The sequence below is a fragment of the Glycine soja genome, chromosome 7 (genome assembly GCF_004193775.1).
Source record: "Glycine soja cultivar W05 chromosome 7, ASM419377v2, whole genome shotgun sequence".
Classification (NCBI taxonomy): Eukaryota; Viridiplantae; Streptophyta; class Magnoliopsida; order Fabales; family Fabaceae; genus Glycine; species Glycine soja.
This window is the reverse complement of record NC_041008.1, coordinates 3720883-3735527: the sequence shown is the minus strand read 5'-3', so window position 1 is coordinate 3735527 and position 14645 is coordinate 3720883. Positions and strand designations below refer to the sequence as shown.

The window sequence follows — 14645 nt, the reverse complement described above, 5'->3', positions numbered from 1 at the left end:
TGACACTTCATTCGTATATATATTTTTTATTCAGTTTAGTTTCCTTTTATTTATTTATTTATTTATTTATTTATTTATTCAGACACTTCATTCGTATATGTAATATAAACCTTAGCAATATGGAAAAAGGAAAAAGAATAAGAGAAAAAATTCAATTAATGTAAGAGAAAACTAACAAGAAATCGTCTTGTTAACAGGTACTGTACAATACTATTATAATTAAGGATGTTATTTAAAAAAATTATTTTAATAGAATTTTTGTTTATTAAAAACAACCGTGGGAGCGTATGTTAAAATTTGTATACTAGTTAAAGAATAAAAAAATCATAAAGTTCAGAGTAGAAATATATTAAAATTACACTGAGGTTACGTACTGTTTTGGAACCACAATAATTTAATCATAATTATATATGAATAAAAATAATTTAAATTTGTATAAAACAGATTCCTTTACCAAATTTGACACATTAAGTTAATTAATGCATATAAGGTTTGTCATTTCCAACTTACTTACAAATTGATGATTTGGTATTGATCAGCTTAGTGTGTATTTGGATTAACATTCAATTTCGCCAAAATCAATTCAAAAATCATATGGACTTTGGCAGGATAGGGTTAAGAGCTGGAAGGTGAGATCGCACCTTCTTGTTCAATTATGTTTGGATTAACCGGATGTTTGTTAGGAAAGTTTTTGATTTTCAGCAAATTATAGGTTGAGAAATTTATGCATGTATTTTAAAAATAACATTTTTGAAAAATGATGTTTTTTGAAAATATTTTTTAATCAATTTTGCAATAAAAATATTATGTTATTCTTTATTAAATTATATAATGTGGTAAAACATTTTTTCTAAATGAATAAAATTTATTTAATTAACCATTGAAAATTTTTAGATAAAAATTTTAAGAATCGAGCATGAAAAAAAATTTCCTCTACCAAATACCGTCTAATGATATCAATTTGATTTTGTGTCAAAGTTTTTTATATAATTTTTTGAATTAATAAACATTATTTTAATGATATTTTAAAATGTATATTGTGAATTATATTTTTATTTTTTATTTTTTATTTTTATTTTACGATTATACATAATATTATGATCGATACATGATTTAAAATATTGACCTAATCTTATGTTGTATATTTTGGATTTTGATCATGATTTTGTGAGCACAATATAGGGCTAAGCTTGAAGAAGGTGGTAGGTACGTTCTTGTTCTTGAATAATGTTTGGGGTTGTCTCCACCTGATTTGGTGTCATATGTTTTCTTAAAAGTATAATTTTCTGAATAATCATATGTTAATAATAATTTATTTATTTATTTAAGAAATGATATTTTATTAACGAAATATTATATGCATTAATTTAAATTTTAGACGATTATCTATTTATATGATTTAAGTATACATAATATTAAAAAAATAATCTTGACACGGTTTTATCATGTATGTTTGAAATTGAGTTGATCATAGAATGTATTTATTTGATATCCCTAGTTTGAGATCATGGAGAAGATGGAGGGTGGTTTTCCTCGACTTGCCTCATTCGTGTGCAACTGTGAGCCTTTCTCAGAGGAAGAACTCCAAGCCATCGAAGCCTCTCTTTCCAACCCTAACAACAAACGTCCATATCCATTCAATGCGCGCGCTTCTTCTTTCTCGCCTCATACAGGTTCAGTTCTTCTATTTTACTCCTCTTGTACGCTTTTTCAATATGAATTTTCTCATCGGCCCTACGACAAATTTTGGTAGCCCAAAACTGATAATCGTAGAAGATATAATAAGGTTGGTCCATTGGCTAAGGAAGAAGAGGTTCGTGATTTTCATGAACCAAAACTGTTGTCACTATTTTTGTGATGATTGCATTGGAAGACATCTGGCTGCAAAAATTCAGGAGAATATATTAATGGTGAAATGCCCTCACCCGTAATGCAGGGTGGCTCTGGAGCTTCATCATTGTCGTTCAATTATACCAAAGGATGTGTTTGATCGATGTTGTGAGAATTCGGTGCTTGAACCACAATTTTTGTTGCCCTTTTAAGGATTGCTCGGCTATGTTGATACCTGATGTTGAGGAAGTTGTGACTGTTTCGAAATGTCCACATTGTAAAAGTGCAAGGTTTCATGGCATGTTGAAATAGATTGTAACAAGTTTCAGAGCTTGAATGCAGTATGAGAGGGAAAGGTAAGATCTAATGCTTATGGAACTTGCTAAGAACAAATGTTGGAGAAGATGTCCAAAATGCAATTTCTACGTGGAAAAGGTTGATGGATGTAAACATATTACTTGCAGGTTTGTGATGATGTACATGTTTCAAACCAATCTTCTTTTAATTTGTTTTGCATCGTGATAATTTCAATTAATTGCATGATAGGATTATTATTTATTAGCATGAAAAAGAATTCTACACAAACACACGTTGTAAAAAATTATACATTATCATTCAATTTCAACTCATCATATATAATAAATTTATTAATTTTTATAATAATTATTTTAAAAATTATATTAATGATAAATTATAATTAAGTAATAGTATAAGAGTGTTTTACGATGCATGCATAACTATTAAACTTTATTTAAATACAAAAAAAAATTATGTTTATTTTTTGCATTTTGCATTTTTTTGTGCTGACTCAATACTGTTATCGTGTTTTACACTTTTACTAATCAATTTGCAATCAACATGTTTGCAGATGTGGCAATGAATTTTGCTATGCCTGTGGATCCTCTTGGAATGGTGGTCAGCATATAAAGTTGCACGAGCACTTGTGCAATGCTATATGGTATATGTTGTTAGTGAACCACACATTGTAGATGACAATACTTTTTATTTAATTTTATTTTTTCTTTGGTAAGTTGATTCAGGGTTTCATGAACTCTGCAATATTAGTTTGTGAGATTTTTTCTGGGTTTCCTCTTAAACAGTGACACTAAGCTACTTGTTTTAATCTGTTGTAGTTTTCTAATGTGCGGAAGTCAATTTGATTTTTCTAAGATATAAATTCAATTTTTTGGCTAGAAAAATTAGAGCCTCTCCGGAGGAAACCCACGAACAAGATGTGGCCTGCAACCTTACTCCTTTTTTTTAACTTGTTTTAATGAGGAAGAAGAGGATATTTTAGTAAAAAAAAATTATTAAATTTCATGTGCATTGCATATTATTCGTCCTACTAAACTGCGTTTACAGGGGAAGGGGCCAAGTTTAACCAGTGGTGAAAAACTAAGGGTATAAAAAAATGGAAATTGAAAGAATATTGAGTGTAATAAGTGCAAAGTTCGAAGGGAATTTGTGTAATTATTCCTATTTTTTAAGTGTATTTGAAATCTTACTTTGTAATTAAATTTGCAAAAAAAAAAATCTTTGATTTGCATAAAATATGTATGAACATTCTCAAAAATGCATACCACCAATCAAACAAATTTTAATTATAACTATCGGGGACATGAAAGAATTTTTTCTTCCACCAAATGTTCTTAAATAAGAGTGTCTTTAGAAATTATCATATGATTATCATTCTATCGAGTCACATGTCGTATCTATATTGAATATTTAATTTTAATCTTTTTTTCTTTTCCTAATATATTTCTTGATTTTAATTTAAAATTTAACTTGTATAAAAACTAGATCAATTTTTGGAGGAAACTAAATTATTTCTCTTAAGTATAAAGTATAATAATTTATATGTTTAAAAACATTTATTTATTACTAATTGAAGTTTACATACAATTTATTATATTTTCATTGCACATTTTAAAATGCTGTTAACAAAACAAATATGAGTAGAAAATAAAGGAAAATCAAATAAAAAACGAGATATCTGGTATTGACTTTCAGTTTGAGATACTGAAATATTTTCGTGAAACAAAAAACAACCTAAATCTTCAACTGCTTTTATTTAAAACGGAAATTTTGAATAAAATCACATACAAATCTTAACAATGAAATATATAAATATAGATAGATATCATGAACACAAAAAATATTTGGTTATGAAAAAAAAATTATCTGGGGAATGGAGGGAACTTCATCGGTATCAATTGATCCCTCTACTCCTGAAGATAATCGTCTTTTGGTTGATGATTTCTTCTTTCCAGCCCTTTATGATGAGAAATGTGCAGAAGTGGTACAACTACAAGAAGTCCTATTTTCCTCTTCAATGTCAAGTACTAGAATTACAAAGGAAGTCATTCAAATTGATGTAGATGTTGACTGTGATACCCCTTTGAGAATCCTCAAGGGCAAACAGAAAGAGACCGGTGAATGTTCCCGACAAGTCTATTGTGGTATTTGTATGGATGCCAAATATGGTGAAGAAATGTTCAGAAACCAAAACTGCTCCCACTCATTTTGTGATGATTGCATTGGGAGATATGTGGCTACAAAGGTTCAGGAGAATATATCAATGGTGAAATGCCCTCACCCCAAATGCAAAGGGGTTATAGAGCCTCAGTACTGTCGCTCATTTATCCCTAAGGAAGTCTTTGATCGATGGGAAGATGCCCTATGTGAGAATTTGGTGCCTGGATCACAAAAATTTTATTGCCCTTTTAAGGATTGTTCTGCTATGTTGATAAATGATGCAGAGGAAATTGTGACTGTTTCGGAGTGTCCACACTGCAACAGATTGTTTTGTGCACAGTGCAAGGTTTCGTGGCATGCAGGAGTCGAATGTAAGGAGTTTCAGAATTTGAAGGAGTACGAGCGAGAGAGGGAAGATTTGATGGTGATGGAACTTGCTAAGAATAAAAATTGGAAAAGATGTCCAAAATGCAGCTTTTATGTGGAAAGAATCGATGGATGTACACATATTTCTTGCAGGTTTTTGTCATGTGCATGCTTCAAACCAATCTTCTTTTTGCTATGAATCATAACATTTGTTTGCAAAGTGATAAATGATAATTTCAATTTATTTTAAACATTAATAGCATTATTTTTTTTTGTCGGTTCACTGTTTTCGTGTTTTACTAATTTGTAATCCAACATGTTTACAGATGTGATCATGAATTTTGCTATGCCTGTGGATCCTCTTGGAGTGGTGGTCAGCACTATGAATGTAGACCTCGTTAAGAATTGCTGGAGGCAAGTGCGCAATGTTATTGGTATATGCATGCTAGTGAACAACACATGTAAAAGACTATCTTTTTTTGTCTCTTGGACTTTGCACTATATGGTTTTTGGTCATTTCAGTTTTTGAATAAATCTAGCTGCAAAAGTTTAGTTTTACTGGTGAGCCTTCTGGAAGTGTGTCATTTGAATCCTCTTAGAGGATGTTCAAATTAAATTGCATTAGGTTCGAGTATAAATAATAAATTCTTTGCTATGTATGTAGTACTTTTATTTGTTTTCTTAAAATTTTCAATGATTCTTTTTCAAATAGTTTTAGATCGATGTACTTCAAACTGTGTAGAAGTCAATTTCACTATAAGAAAAATGATTTATGCCTATGAAAAAAAAACTATCACTAGATGTTAAAAATGCGTAAATAAAGATAATAAAGATTTTGTCCTACACATATTAGTCGTCAACTTTAAGGGGATGTATCTCAATAGAGATTTTATCTACAGATTTATTTTCACCTAAAATGATAATCTGGCTAAAAAAACTTAGAGCCTGAGGAAACCCATGAACAATGATAATCTGGCTAGAAAAATTAGAGCTTGAGGAAACCCATGAACAAGATGTGGCCTGCAACCTTACTCCTTTTTTTAACTTGTTTTAATGAGGAAGAAGAGGATATTTTAGTAAAAAAAAAATCGAATTTCATGTGCATTGCATATTATTCGTCCTACTAAACTGCGTTTACATGGGAGGGGGCCAAGTGTAACCATGGTGAAAAACTAAGGGTATAAAAAATGGACATTGAAAGAATATTGAGTGTAATAACGGCAAGTTCGAAGGGAATTTGTGTAATTATTCCTATTTTTTTAAGTGTATTTGAAATCTTACTTTGTAATTAAATTTGCAAAAAAAATCTTTGATTTGCATAAAATATGTATGAACATTCTCTAAAATGCATACCACCAAATCAAACAAATTTAAATTATAACTATCGAGGACATGAAAGAATTTTTTCTTCCACCGAATGTTCTTATTGTCTTTAGGAATTATTAATAGATTATCATCCTATCGAGTCACATGTCGTATCTATATTGAATGTTTAATTTTAATCTTTTTTTCTTTTCTAATATATTTCTTGATTTTAATTTAAAATTTAACTTGTATAAAAACTAGATCAATTTTTTTGAGGAAACTAAATTATTTCTCTTAAGTATAAAGTATAATAATTTATATGTTTAGAAACATTTATTTATTACTAATTGAAGGTTACATATAATTTATTATATTTTCATTGCACATTTTAAAATGCTGTTAACAAACAAATATGTGTAGAAAATAAAGGAAAGTCAAATAAAAAAAGAGTCTCATCTGGGCAATGGAGGGAACTTCATCGGCATCAATTGATCCCTCTACTCCTGAAGATAATCGTCTCTTGGTTGACGATTTCTTCTTTTCAGTCAAGTAGTACTAGACTTGAAAACGAAGTTATCCAAATTGATGATGATGATGACACCCCTTTGAGAACCCTTAAGGGGAAACAACAAGAGACTAATGAATCTTCCCTAGTCTAGGGTGGCATTTGCATGGATGCAAAATCTGGTGAAGAAATGCCCTCACCCCAAGTGCAAGCAAGTTGTAGAGCCTCATTAGAGTCGTTCAATTGTCCCTAAGGAAGGGGGTGTGTTGGGAAAGCGAAGGCGAGGTCTCAAGAACAAAGTACCATGTTAGATTTCACCTTAAAATTAATTGGGACTTGGGTGTATAAGCTGCATTACAAGGAGTGAGAAGCCGATGTGGGACTTTGATATTTCCCAACAGATTGTTCTGCTATGTTGATAGGTGATGCCGAGGAAGCTGTGACTTCGGAGGAATGTCCACATTGCAATAGACTGTTTTGTGCACAATGCATGGTTTCATGGCTTGCAGGAATAGATTGTAACGAGTTTTGGAACTCGAAGGAGGGCGAGCGGGAGAGGGGAGATCTAATGGTGATGGAACTTGCTAAGAAGAAAAGTTGGAGATGTCCAAAATGCAACTTATATGTGGAAAAAATTGATGGATGTTTACACATGTCTCGAAGGTTGGTGATTGTGATATACATGTTAATTAATTTCAATCCAATCTTCTTTTTTTATGAAACATAACATTTGTTTGGAGAGTGATAATTTCGAAATGTTTAGCATGTGCCCTTTTTTGTAATTAGCTTATTGTTTTGTTCTGCGTCACTGTTATCCTGTTTTAGTATTTGTGATCAACTTGTTTGCAGATGTGGCAATGAATTTTGCTATGCGTGTGGATCCAAATGGGGTTCTCACCATGCATGTGTGACACCTCGTTAGGAATTGGTAGAGGCAAGTGGAATTGCAAGAGCACAGTTGCAATGTAGTTTGGATTAATAAGTTGTTAGTGAAGTACACAAAGTAAATGACAATAATAAACTTGTTATTTGCTTTCTATAAGTTGAATGAGCTTTTCTTGAACTATGCAATACATGATTGTCGTCATTTGAGGTTTTGAATGAATCTGGCTGTATAATTTACTCTTGAACCTTTTGGGAATGTAGCTGGCTATATGTCATTTTATTGCTCTCAGTCTCAGAGGATGTTCAATTCAAAGCAAAAACTCATTGCTATTTAATTATGTTTGTTTTTCAGTTGATATATGTGTGTGCGCGCCCTTGAATCTATGGGAAACACATATGTAGCTTGCACAACCACGCCTTCAATATAGGATATAGCTGCTCTTGAATCAGTTTCAAAGTGGACATATTTAGTTATGATCTTCACCGATGTTTGTTAGATAATCTGCATAGGTTGAAGCCTAGTCACAATCCCCTTGGGGAAATTATGTTTGCAGTTACCTTAGACTACATCTAGCAAAGCAGAAACGATTTTGTTTTTAATGGCATCAGTTACTCCATAACATGAGTTGGCTAGACGAATTAAGATTCAAGTGGAGAAGGCAATCCAATAGAGTATTTGTGATTTTGATGTGGTTGGAGTTAAATCTACTCATGCATTAGGGGAGTGCTTTGATGGAATTTCATGAGTGGGATAGTGAAAATTAATTTATAGTGGGACTGTGATTGAGCATGGCAATGGAACTGCCAGTGGTGGTGTCTTGCACAACATTTATGGGGAATTTTTGCTAGTCTTGGTGTTTTACTCACGAGTCATGATGAATAATGGGCTATTCTGCAAGGGATTCAACATAAATGGTCTAGAGGGTTCAGGAAAATAGCTAGAGATTGAAACTGATTCTCAAGTGTTAGTGAATCGCCTCAACCATGGATGATTTCTCACTTCATTCTAACTTTAACATTGTCACTCAAGCAGCAAGTTCACCTTTCAAGAGCCTTTGATGTCATTTCGTCAGGTGAATAGCGAAGGGAATTAAGTAGCAGACACTCTAGCTAAGTTTAATCATAGTTTTAGGTAGTTAATGCAAGTTATTAATTTTGCTCCTAATATCATGTCAGCTGCCCTTATGGCAGATAGATCTGGTGTTACTTTCCATGAGGATATTAGTAATGCAGCTGTATTAGAAATTAGAATTGGCCTAGAGTGGTAATTTCTTGTATACCTCTGTTTAGCATAGACTTTGCATCGTGTAAAGGCATCAATGAAAAATTTTAATTTTAATTTTATCTTCTTTTAGCCTCTCTAAGGGTGGGTTTTTTTTTTTAATCTCTTTCCATGGCTTAGTTTTAGCTGTCTAACAAAATGATAGGGTAGGTCTTGAGAGATCACAACAGAGTCTAAAACTAAAGTGGCTTAAAAGTTATATTGGTGGAATTTAGAACATTATTTATAATGTTATTTAGCCTTTTTTAATTTGCTAAACACTAAATTGTGGCACTTAAACAGCTATTTAATCTAAGTTTCTTTATTGTGTTAAGGCATATAATGAAAATGAAATGTAGTAGCCTTGTTTTTATCTTTTTCATAGCCTCTAATGGTAGTCGTTTAGATTATTTATGGTAAAGGTCTTGATAAAATTCTTCATAAATATTTATGGGAGAAGAAAATAACAAAAAATTAAATAGACTTCTTCAGAAATTAAAATTATCTTATTATCTTACGCATAAGTTTTACAAAAGCTAATAAGAAAGAGTTTCTACATTTAGCTTATACATAAATTATTTTTAACTTATAAAAAAAACTCATTTTATTTTCTTACAAATATAAAAAATAGACTTATATTTACAATATAATAATAAAAAAAAGGTAATCATGACAATCGGTTCTATTCTATCAAAAGACATTGTTCAATAATTTAACTTGTAATCTTTTATTCATTTATTTAATCTCGGTCAAAGACTTCTTAGATTTTCATTGTGGACGAGAATCTTAACTCATTCTACAGTATTTGTGCCCCCTTACTTTTTTCGCAATGCACAACACCCGCGTTAAAGCAGTCAAATGAATGGTTAATATAATCAATTTTTTAACTATTACTTTAAAAAACACAATAAAAAAAATAAAGTATATTATGTTAAAAATATAGTATTAAATGTTACTAATAATTTTATCGTAAATTTTCAGTTTTGATGTTTATATGTGGTTAGTGTAACTGTTAATGAGAAATCATATTTTCTTTGAATGGTATTGGAAAAGATCTTCATACAATTAGTATATGAACTATTTCCATTTATTTGTAAGAAAATGCTATGTTTATTTATTGACAAAATAGTTTATATAATAATAATAATATAAAATAATTTTATATTATCAATCAATCACATAAATAATAATGCATATTAAATTTATTAACTTTCACATTAATTATCTCAAAAGTCATATTATATTATATTCTTTATAATTAACTATTATTGTTAAGATAACGAATAACAAAATTATTGTTCAGAAATGCTAATTAAATACTTTTTCCATCTCTTTTTTTTTTCTTTTTGCTGAATGGGTTGGGCAAAAGCCCCAAACCCAAGAAATGGATTATGAAGAATTCAACATAGAATCACTCATAAACACTTCCTTTGTCACAGTACTAGCAAAAGAAGGGACTGTTTGAAAAAATATACAATCTAAGTTTAAAGAAAAACCAAACTTTGCAAATTTATTCGCTAAACAATTATCATCTCTGCCAATATGGCCAAAGGTGCAGCTTGTCAAACTTCCCTTCATCTTCCATATTTTCGAGATTTGTTCATGGAACTGATCCTCAGATTGAATACAATCATCAACAAGCATCACGGGGTGGAGACTATCAGCAGCAACATGCAAATGTTCCATTTTAGCCTCAGCTGCCATTTGGAGGCCATACATAATACCCCAAAGCTCAGCTTCAGGCACACTACAGAAACCCAATCTCCTAGAGAAGGCCCGGCCCTTATGAACTTACCATTTGAATCTCTCAAAACAGCACCACAAGAAGCCACCACAGCTTCACTAGACACAGCCCCATCACATTTAAGAGTAGCACTCCCATACCTCTTGTTGTTTGCCCTAGCACAGTACATATCAGAGACCCCATCCGCTTTTAAACTAAGTTGTACTGTTTTGCATTTGTTATCCATTTTTGTTGGAAAGAGTACTCATTTCTCCTCCACCAAAGGCAGTCAAGCACAACACCAAAAACACTACTCCAAACCATTCCCTCCACCAGTTTGGAGTACTGCAGGTTCAAACTGAACCAATTCAGCAATTCAGAATAATACTTCCATCTTAATTAGTACAATAGTGATTAGGTAAATAATAAAAGAACTAATTAATATATGAGAGGTTGAAATATCAATAAATAAGGATATTCTTAAAAAAAGTAAAAAATAATTAATACATTTTTAATATTCAAAAGTTACAGATAAATTTAAAAAAAAAATATTTCAAAAGTAACAAATAAAATGGGAAAAAACAATCTTGAATTTATTCATTAAAAATGGGGGCATTTCTTCCTGTATCCCCTGACCCCCTTTACATTTCGGATAACTTTTTTCATAATGTAAAAGGAATTCTGCTTGATTTTTATGGAGTGTAAGAAGCATCACCCTAAAAATGGGTGACCAAGGAGTAAGTTAGGCATATTGGGCTTTTTGTTGCATTCCTTTATCCCACCAAAAAAGAGAACATCAATAAAATATAAACATATTTTAGCAGGTGCACCTTTAAACAATAAGTTGGAAAATTATTTTTTAAAAAAGAAAATATAAATATTTTATATCTTAAAATTTTAAAATTAATTACTATTTTAAAAAATAATCAAGACAAACAATCATACCTTTTATTTAAAAAAAATCATACTTAAGAATGGTCGTTTATGATTTCATAAAAGATCATTTATGTCCATCTTTTCAAATGATTTGTGAATGAAAGGAAATCAAATTAAGATACTATAATCTCAACCACCTGAGTAAGTTAATCAAAAACCAACTACTTAATTATCCAAATACACAATAATCTCAACTATACACACTAAGTGGATTGGCACTTTCCATTAGTTTTTAGGGTTAAATGCAACTCTATGGGAGCAAAAGGTAGCCCAAGACACTTTGATTGTAGGGGTATTTTGGGTGTTGTTAGATGCACCAAACATATTGTTTGTGCATCCAGCATTAAAACAAAATTTCAAAAATGCCTTTAAGTGTATATTGAGTTAATAGGTCAATTATGTTATAAAATAAATAATAGTGTTATATATAATACTAAAATTTTTAATGTATATTTAATGTGCATATAAATTTAAACAATAAATTTTGTGATAATTAATTTTGATATAACTCATACGGATTAACTAATCCATTTTTTTAATTTATTAATAATATTTTTTTAATAGTAATTTTTTTATTTATAAAATATTATTTTGATTTTTCAAAATATTTATTTTTTATTAAATAGTAATTTTTTTTAGTTGTAAGTATATTATTTTGATATAACTCATACGGATGAATTAATCTTTTTAAATCAATATCTCTAGTGCGCCCGGGTATTCTTTGCAATTGTTCTGGTGCCATCCTTGGTCGATTGAGATAGCCCATTCCAAAGGCCGGAAGAAGCTGTGGCTTGAATGTGATTCCACTTTTGTGGTTAATGTCTTCTCTAACCATGCTGGTATTGCTTGGAAGTTGTTAAATAGATGGAAAAATTGTTTGTCTCTTTTGCATAGTTTTGATTTTAGAGTTTTCCACGTATATAGACAGAGAAACGTCTGTGCAAATTCTTTGGCTAACCATGACATTCATATTAGAACTTTTTTTTGGTCTGACACAGTCCTGTTGTTCTTCTGGGAGGACTTTAACAAAAATAAGCTAAACTTATCTTCTTCCAGATTTTCTTTTTGGTGTTCCCATATGGATTTGGTCTGGTCCCAATGCTTGTTTCTGTTTTCTCTTTGTTAATATAATTTAGCCCTTGCTTGGTGGCAAGCCTTTAAAAAAAAAGTAAAATATGTTTGGTTGTTTATAAAATTTAAAAATTATTAATTTGATTCTCATAAAAATTTTCTTATTAATTTGATTCTTATAAAAATAAAATATATTTTTTATGATCTTTAATGATAATTTTATTAGACGATTTTCTTATGTGATTAACGGATTTTATTATTTTCTCTTTCTCAATCTTTTCAAACACATTTAAGATTAAAATCCACTTTTGTTTTATATTCTCCCCTAATCTTATAAGAAATCACAAAAAAATCATTCAAGAAGTAATGAAAAATTGTAATTTTAAGAGTTTTTAGTAAAAAAAATTATTTAATTCATTTTAAAAAATTTAATCGATATAAATTATTTAATTTATTTATGATCAAATTATGCGAATAAATCTGCTAATCACGTCAAATTACTATTTAACGAAATTGTCATACCATAAAAAATATGTTTTGTTTTTAGAGAGACTAACTTAATACGAAAAATTTTATAAAAATAAAATTAATATTTTTTAAATTTTACATGAATTACAAATATATTTTTTTAAAAAAAAACTATAAGCACTAAGTAGTCTTAAAATAATAATTAATATTATATATATAAAAGTTGACTCCATAAGTCCATAACCCATCAACCCCAACCCGTATAACATTCAGGTTAAACAAATTAGACTAAATAAATCTAACATTTAAATAAACCAACATTTTAACTTCTCTTAATTTGTTTGGTTTGCGGACCAAATCCACATAAACACACAAGTTAAACACGTATGGCCTCTGCTCTTGTGGGGTATTAATTGTTTATCCAGAGACAGACATAAAAGTGATTGAATATGCAGGTATGGTGCGCACACCTAACTAATATTTTACGGTACTACATTTTGAATAATGCAAAAGGTTGGTTTAAACTTAAATATTTGTCTGACTCATTGAAGAAACAACTCATCTTTTTTCACCGATAACTTTGCCATGATAACTCTTAAAACGTGTGGTTGATTGGCAGAAGTTAGTAAAGGATTAGAAGGCAATAATTGAAGGTAGCAGCAGGAAACAAGATAAAGAATAAGAGATTGAGAAACTTCTTTATTTAAAACAGGCTGTTAATTGCCACTACTTTTTTATTAAATTATCTTAATTACTTAATTAATGAATGATAGTAGTAGTAAATAAATTTGATTGCTTAAAGAAAGTAAATATTTTTGAAGTATTAACTATATTGTTTTATAAATTAATTTATTTCAATTTCTTGATTTTAAAGTACTTATTAGCACCAGCTGAAATATAAGCATTGTCGTGGCTATGTGTTTGTATTTTTATTTTACTATTATATTTTATTGTATGAAAATGTATATATTGAAATAATATATCTTATTATATATAAATTTATGTGCATATTAGTTTTAGTTTAATATGTTTTGTAATATATACATATTTTTACTTTTTATACATATTTTTATATTTATTTTATATATTTATCCATTTCTTTTATTTTTCTATTCACCACATATCTTAATTTAAAATATATATATAAAAAAAATTATTAGAATTGAAGTATATGCAACCTAAGAGCAAAAGTAATTAAAAACAAAAATAAGAAGAACAAAATTCAACACATAACATAATATTATTACCATTTTAATATTTTACAAATGCATTTATGAAATAGAATAATATTTAAGTATGTATCATAAATAATTTGATCAAATATATATAAATAAACATGTATTTACAAATATAACATATTAATTTATCATATTATCATTACAAACAAAAAAACATAAGAAATAAAATTATTTATATATTAGAAAACATATTCAACTAAAACTAATATACACATCAATTTACATATAATAAGAAATATTATTTCAATATATAAATTTGATCCAGTATAATATAATAAAATATAACAGTACAATAGAAATATGGACACATACACACGACATAAACACACCGAGGCATCACAACGCCTATGTTTTCACGAGTTGTAATAAGGGGTTTAAAAAAATTAAAGGAGAAATTCGGCTTGTAAATAAAGTGACCAAAAGGCTATCACCAAGTTGTGTTGTGTATGGGTAGCACCAAAGGCAATTGTTTCCTAACTCATTGAACTTGTATACGTTTATTCACAACCTGTTTTCGAACATAAACCCCATTTTTATATTATCCAATTTAACTGAAATTAAAATAATACTATTTGATGAATG

General features: G+C 29.5%; 1 protein-coding gene across 1 annotated transcript; it reads left to right on the top strand.

The window, feature by feature from the left end:
• The first annotated feature begins 1507 nt into the window (after window positions 1–1507).
• Window positions 1508–2819, top strand: LOC114419316 (E3 ubiquitin-protein ligase arih1l-like). Its single transcript, XM_028384972.1, has 5 exons — window positions 1508–1673; window positions 1774–1910; window positions 2044–2107; window positions 2192–2294; window positions 2699–2819. Exons 1-5 carry the CDS (start codon window positions 1508–1510, stop codon window positions 2817–2819), a joined length of 591 nt encoding a protein of 196 aa, XP_028240773.1.
• Window positions 2820–14645: the final 11826 nt, after the last annotated feature.

Coding starts and splice junctions, on each gene's coding strand:
- LOC114419316 (XM_028384972.1), top strand. CDS start 1,508: ATGGAGAAGATGGAGGGTGGTTTTCCTCGACTTGCCTCATTCGTGTGC. Junction 1,911..2,043: donor TTCAGGAGAATATATTAATG/GTGAAATGCCCT, acceptor TGCCCTTTTAAG/GATTGCTCGGCTATGTTGAT. Junction 2,108..2,191: donor TGTTTCGAAATGTCCACATT/GTAAAAGTGCAA, acceptor GGGAAAGGTAAG/ATCTAATGCTTATGGAACTT.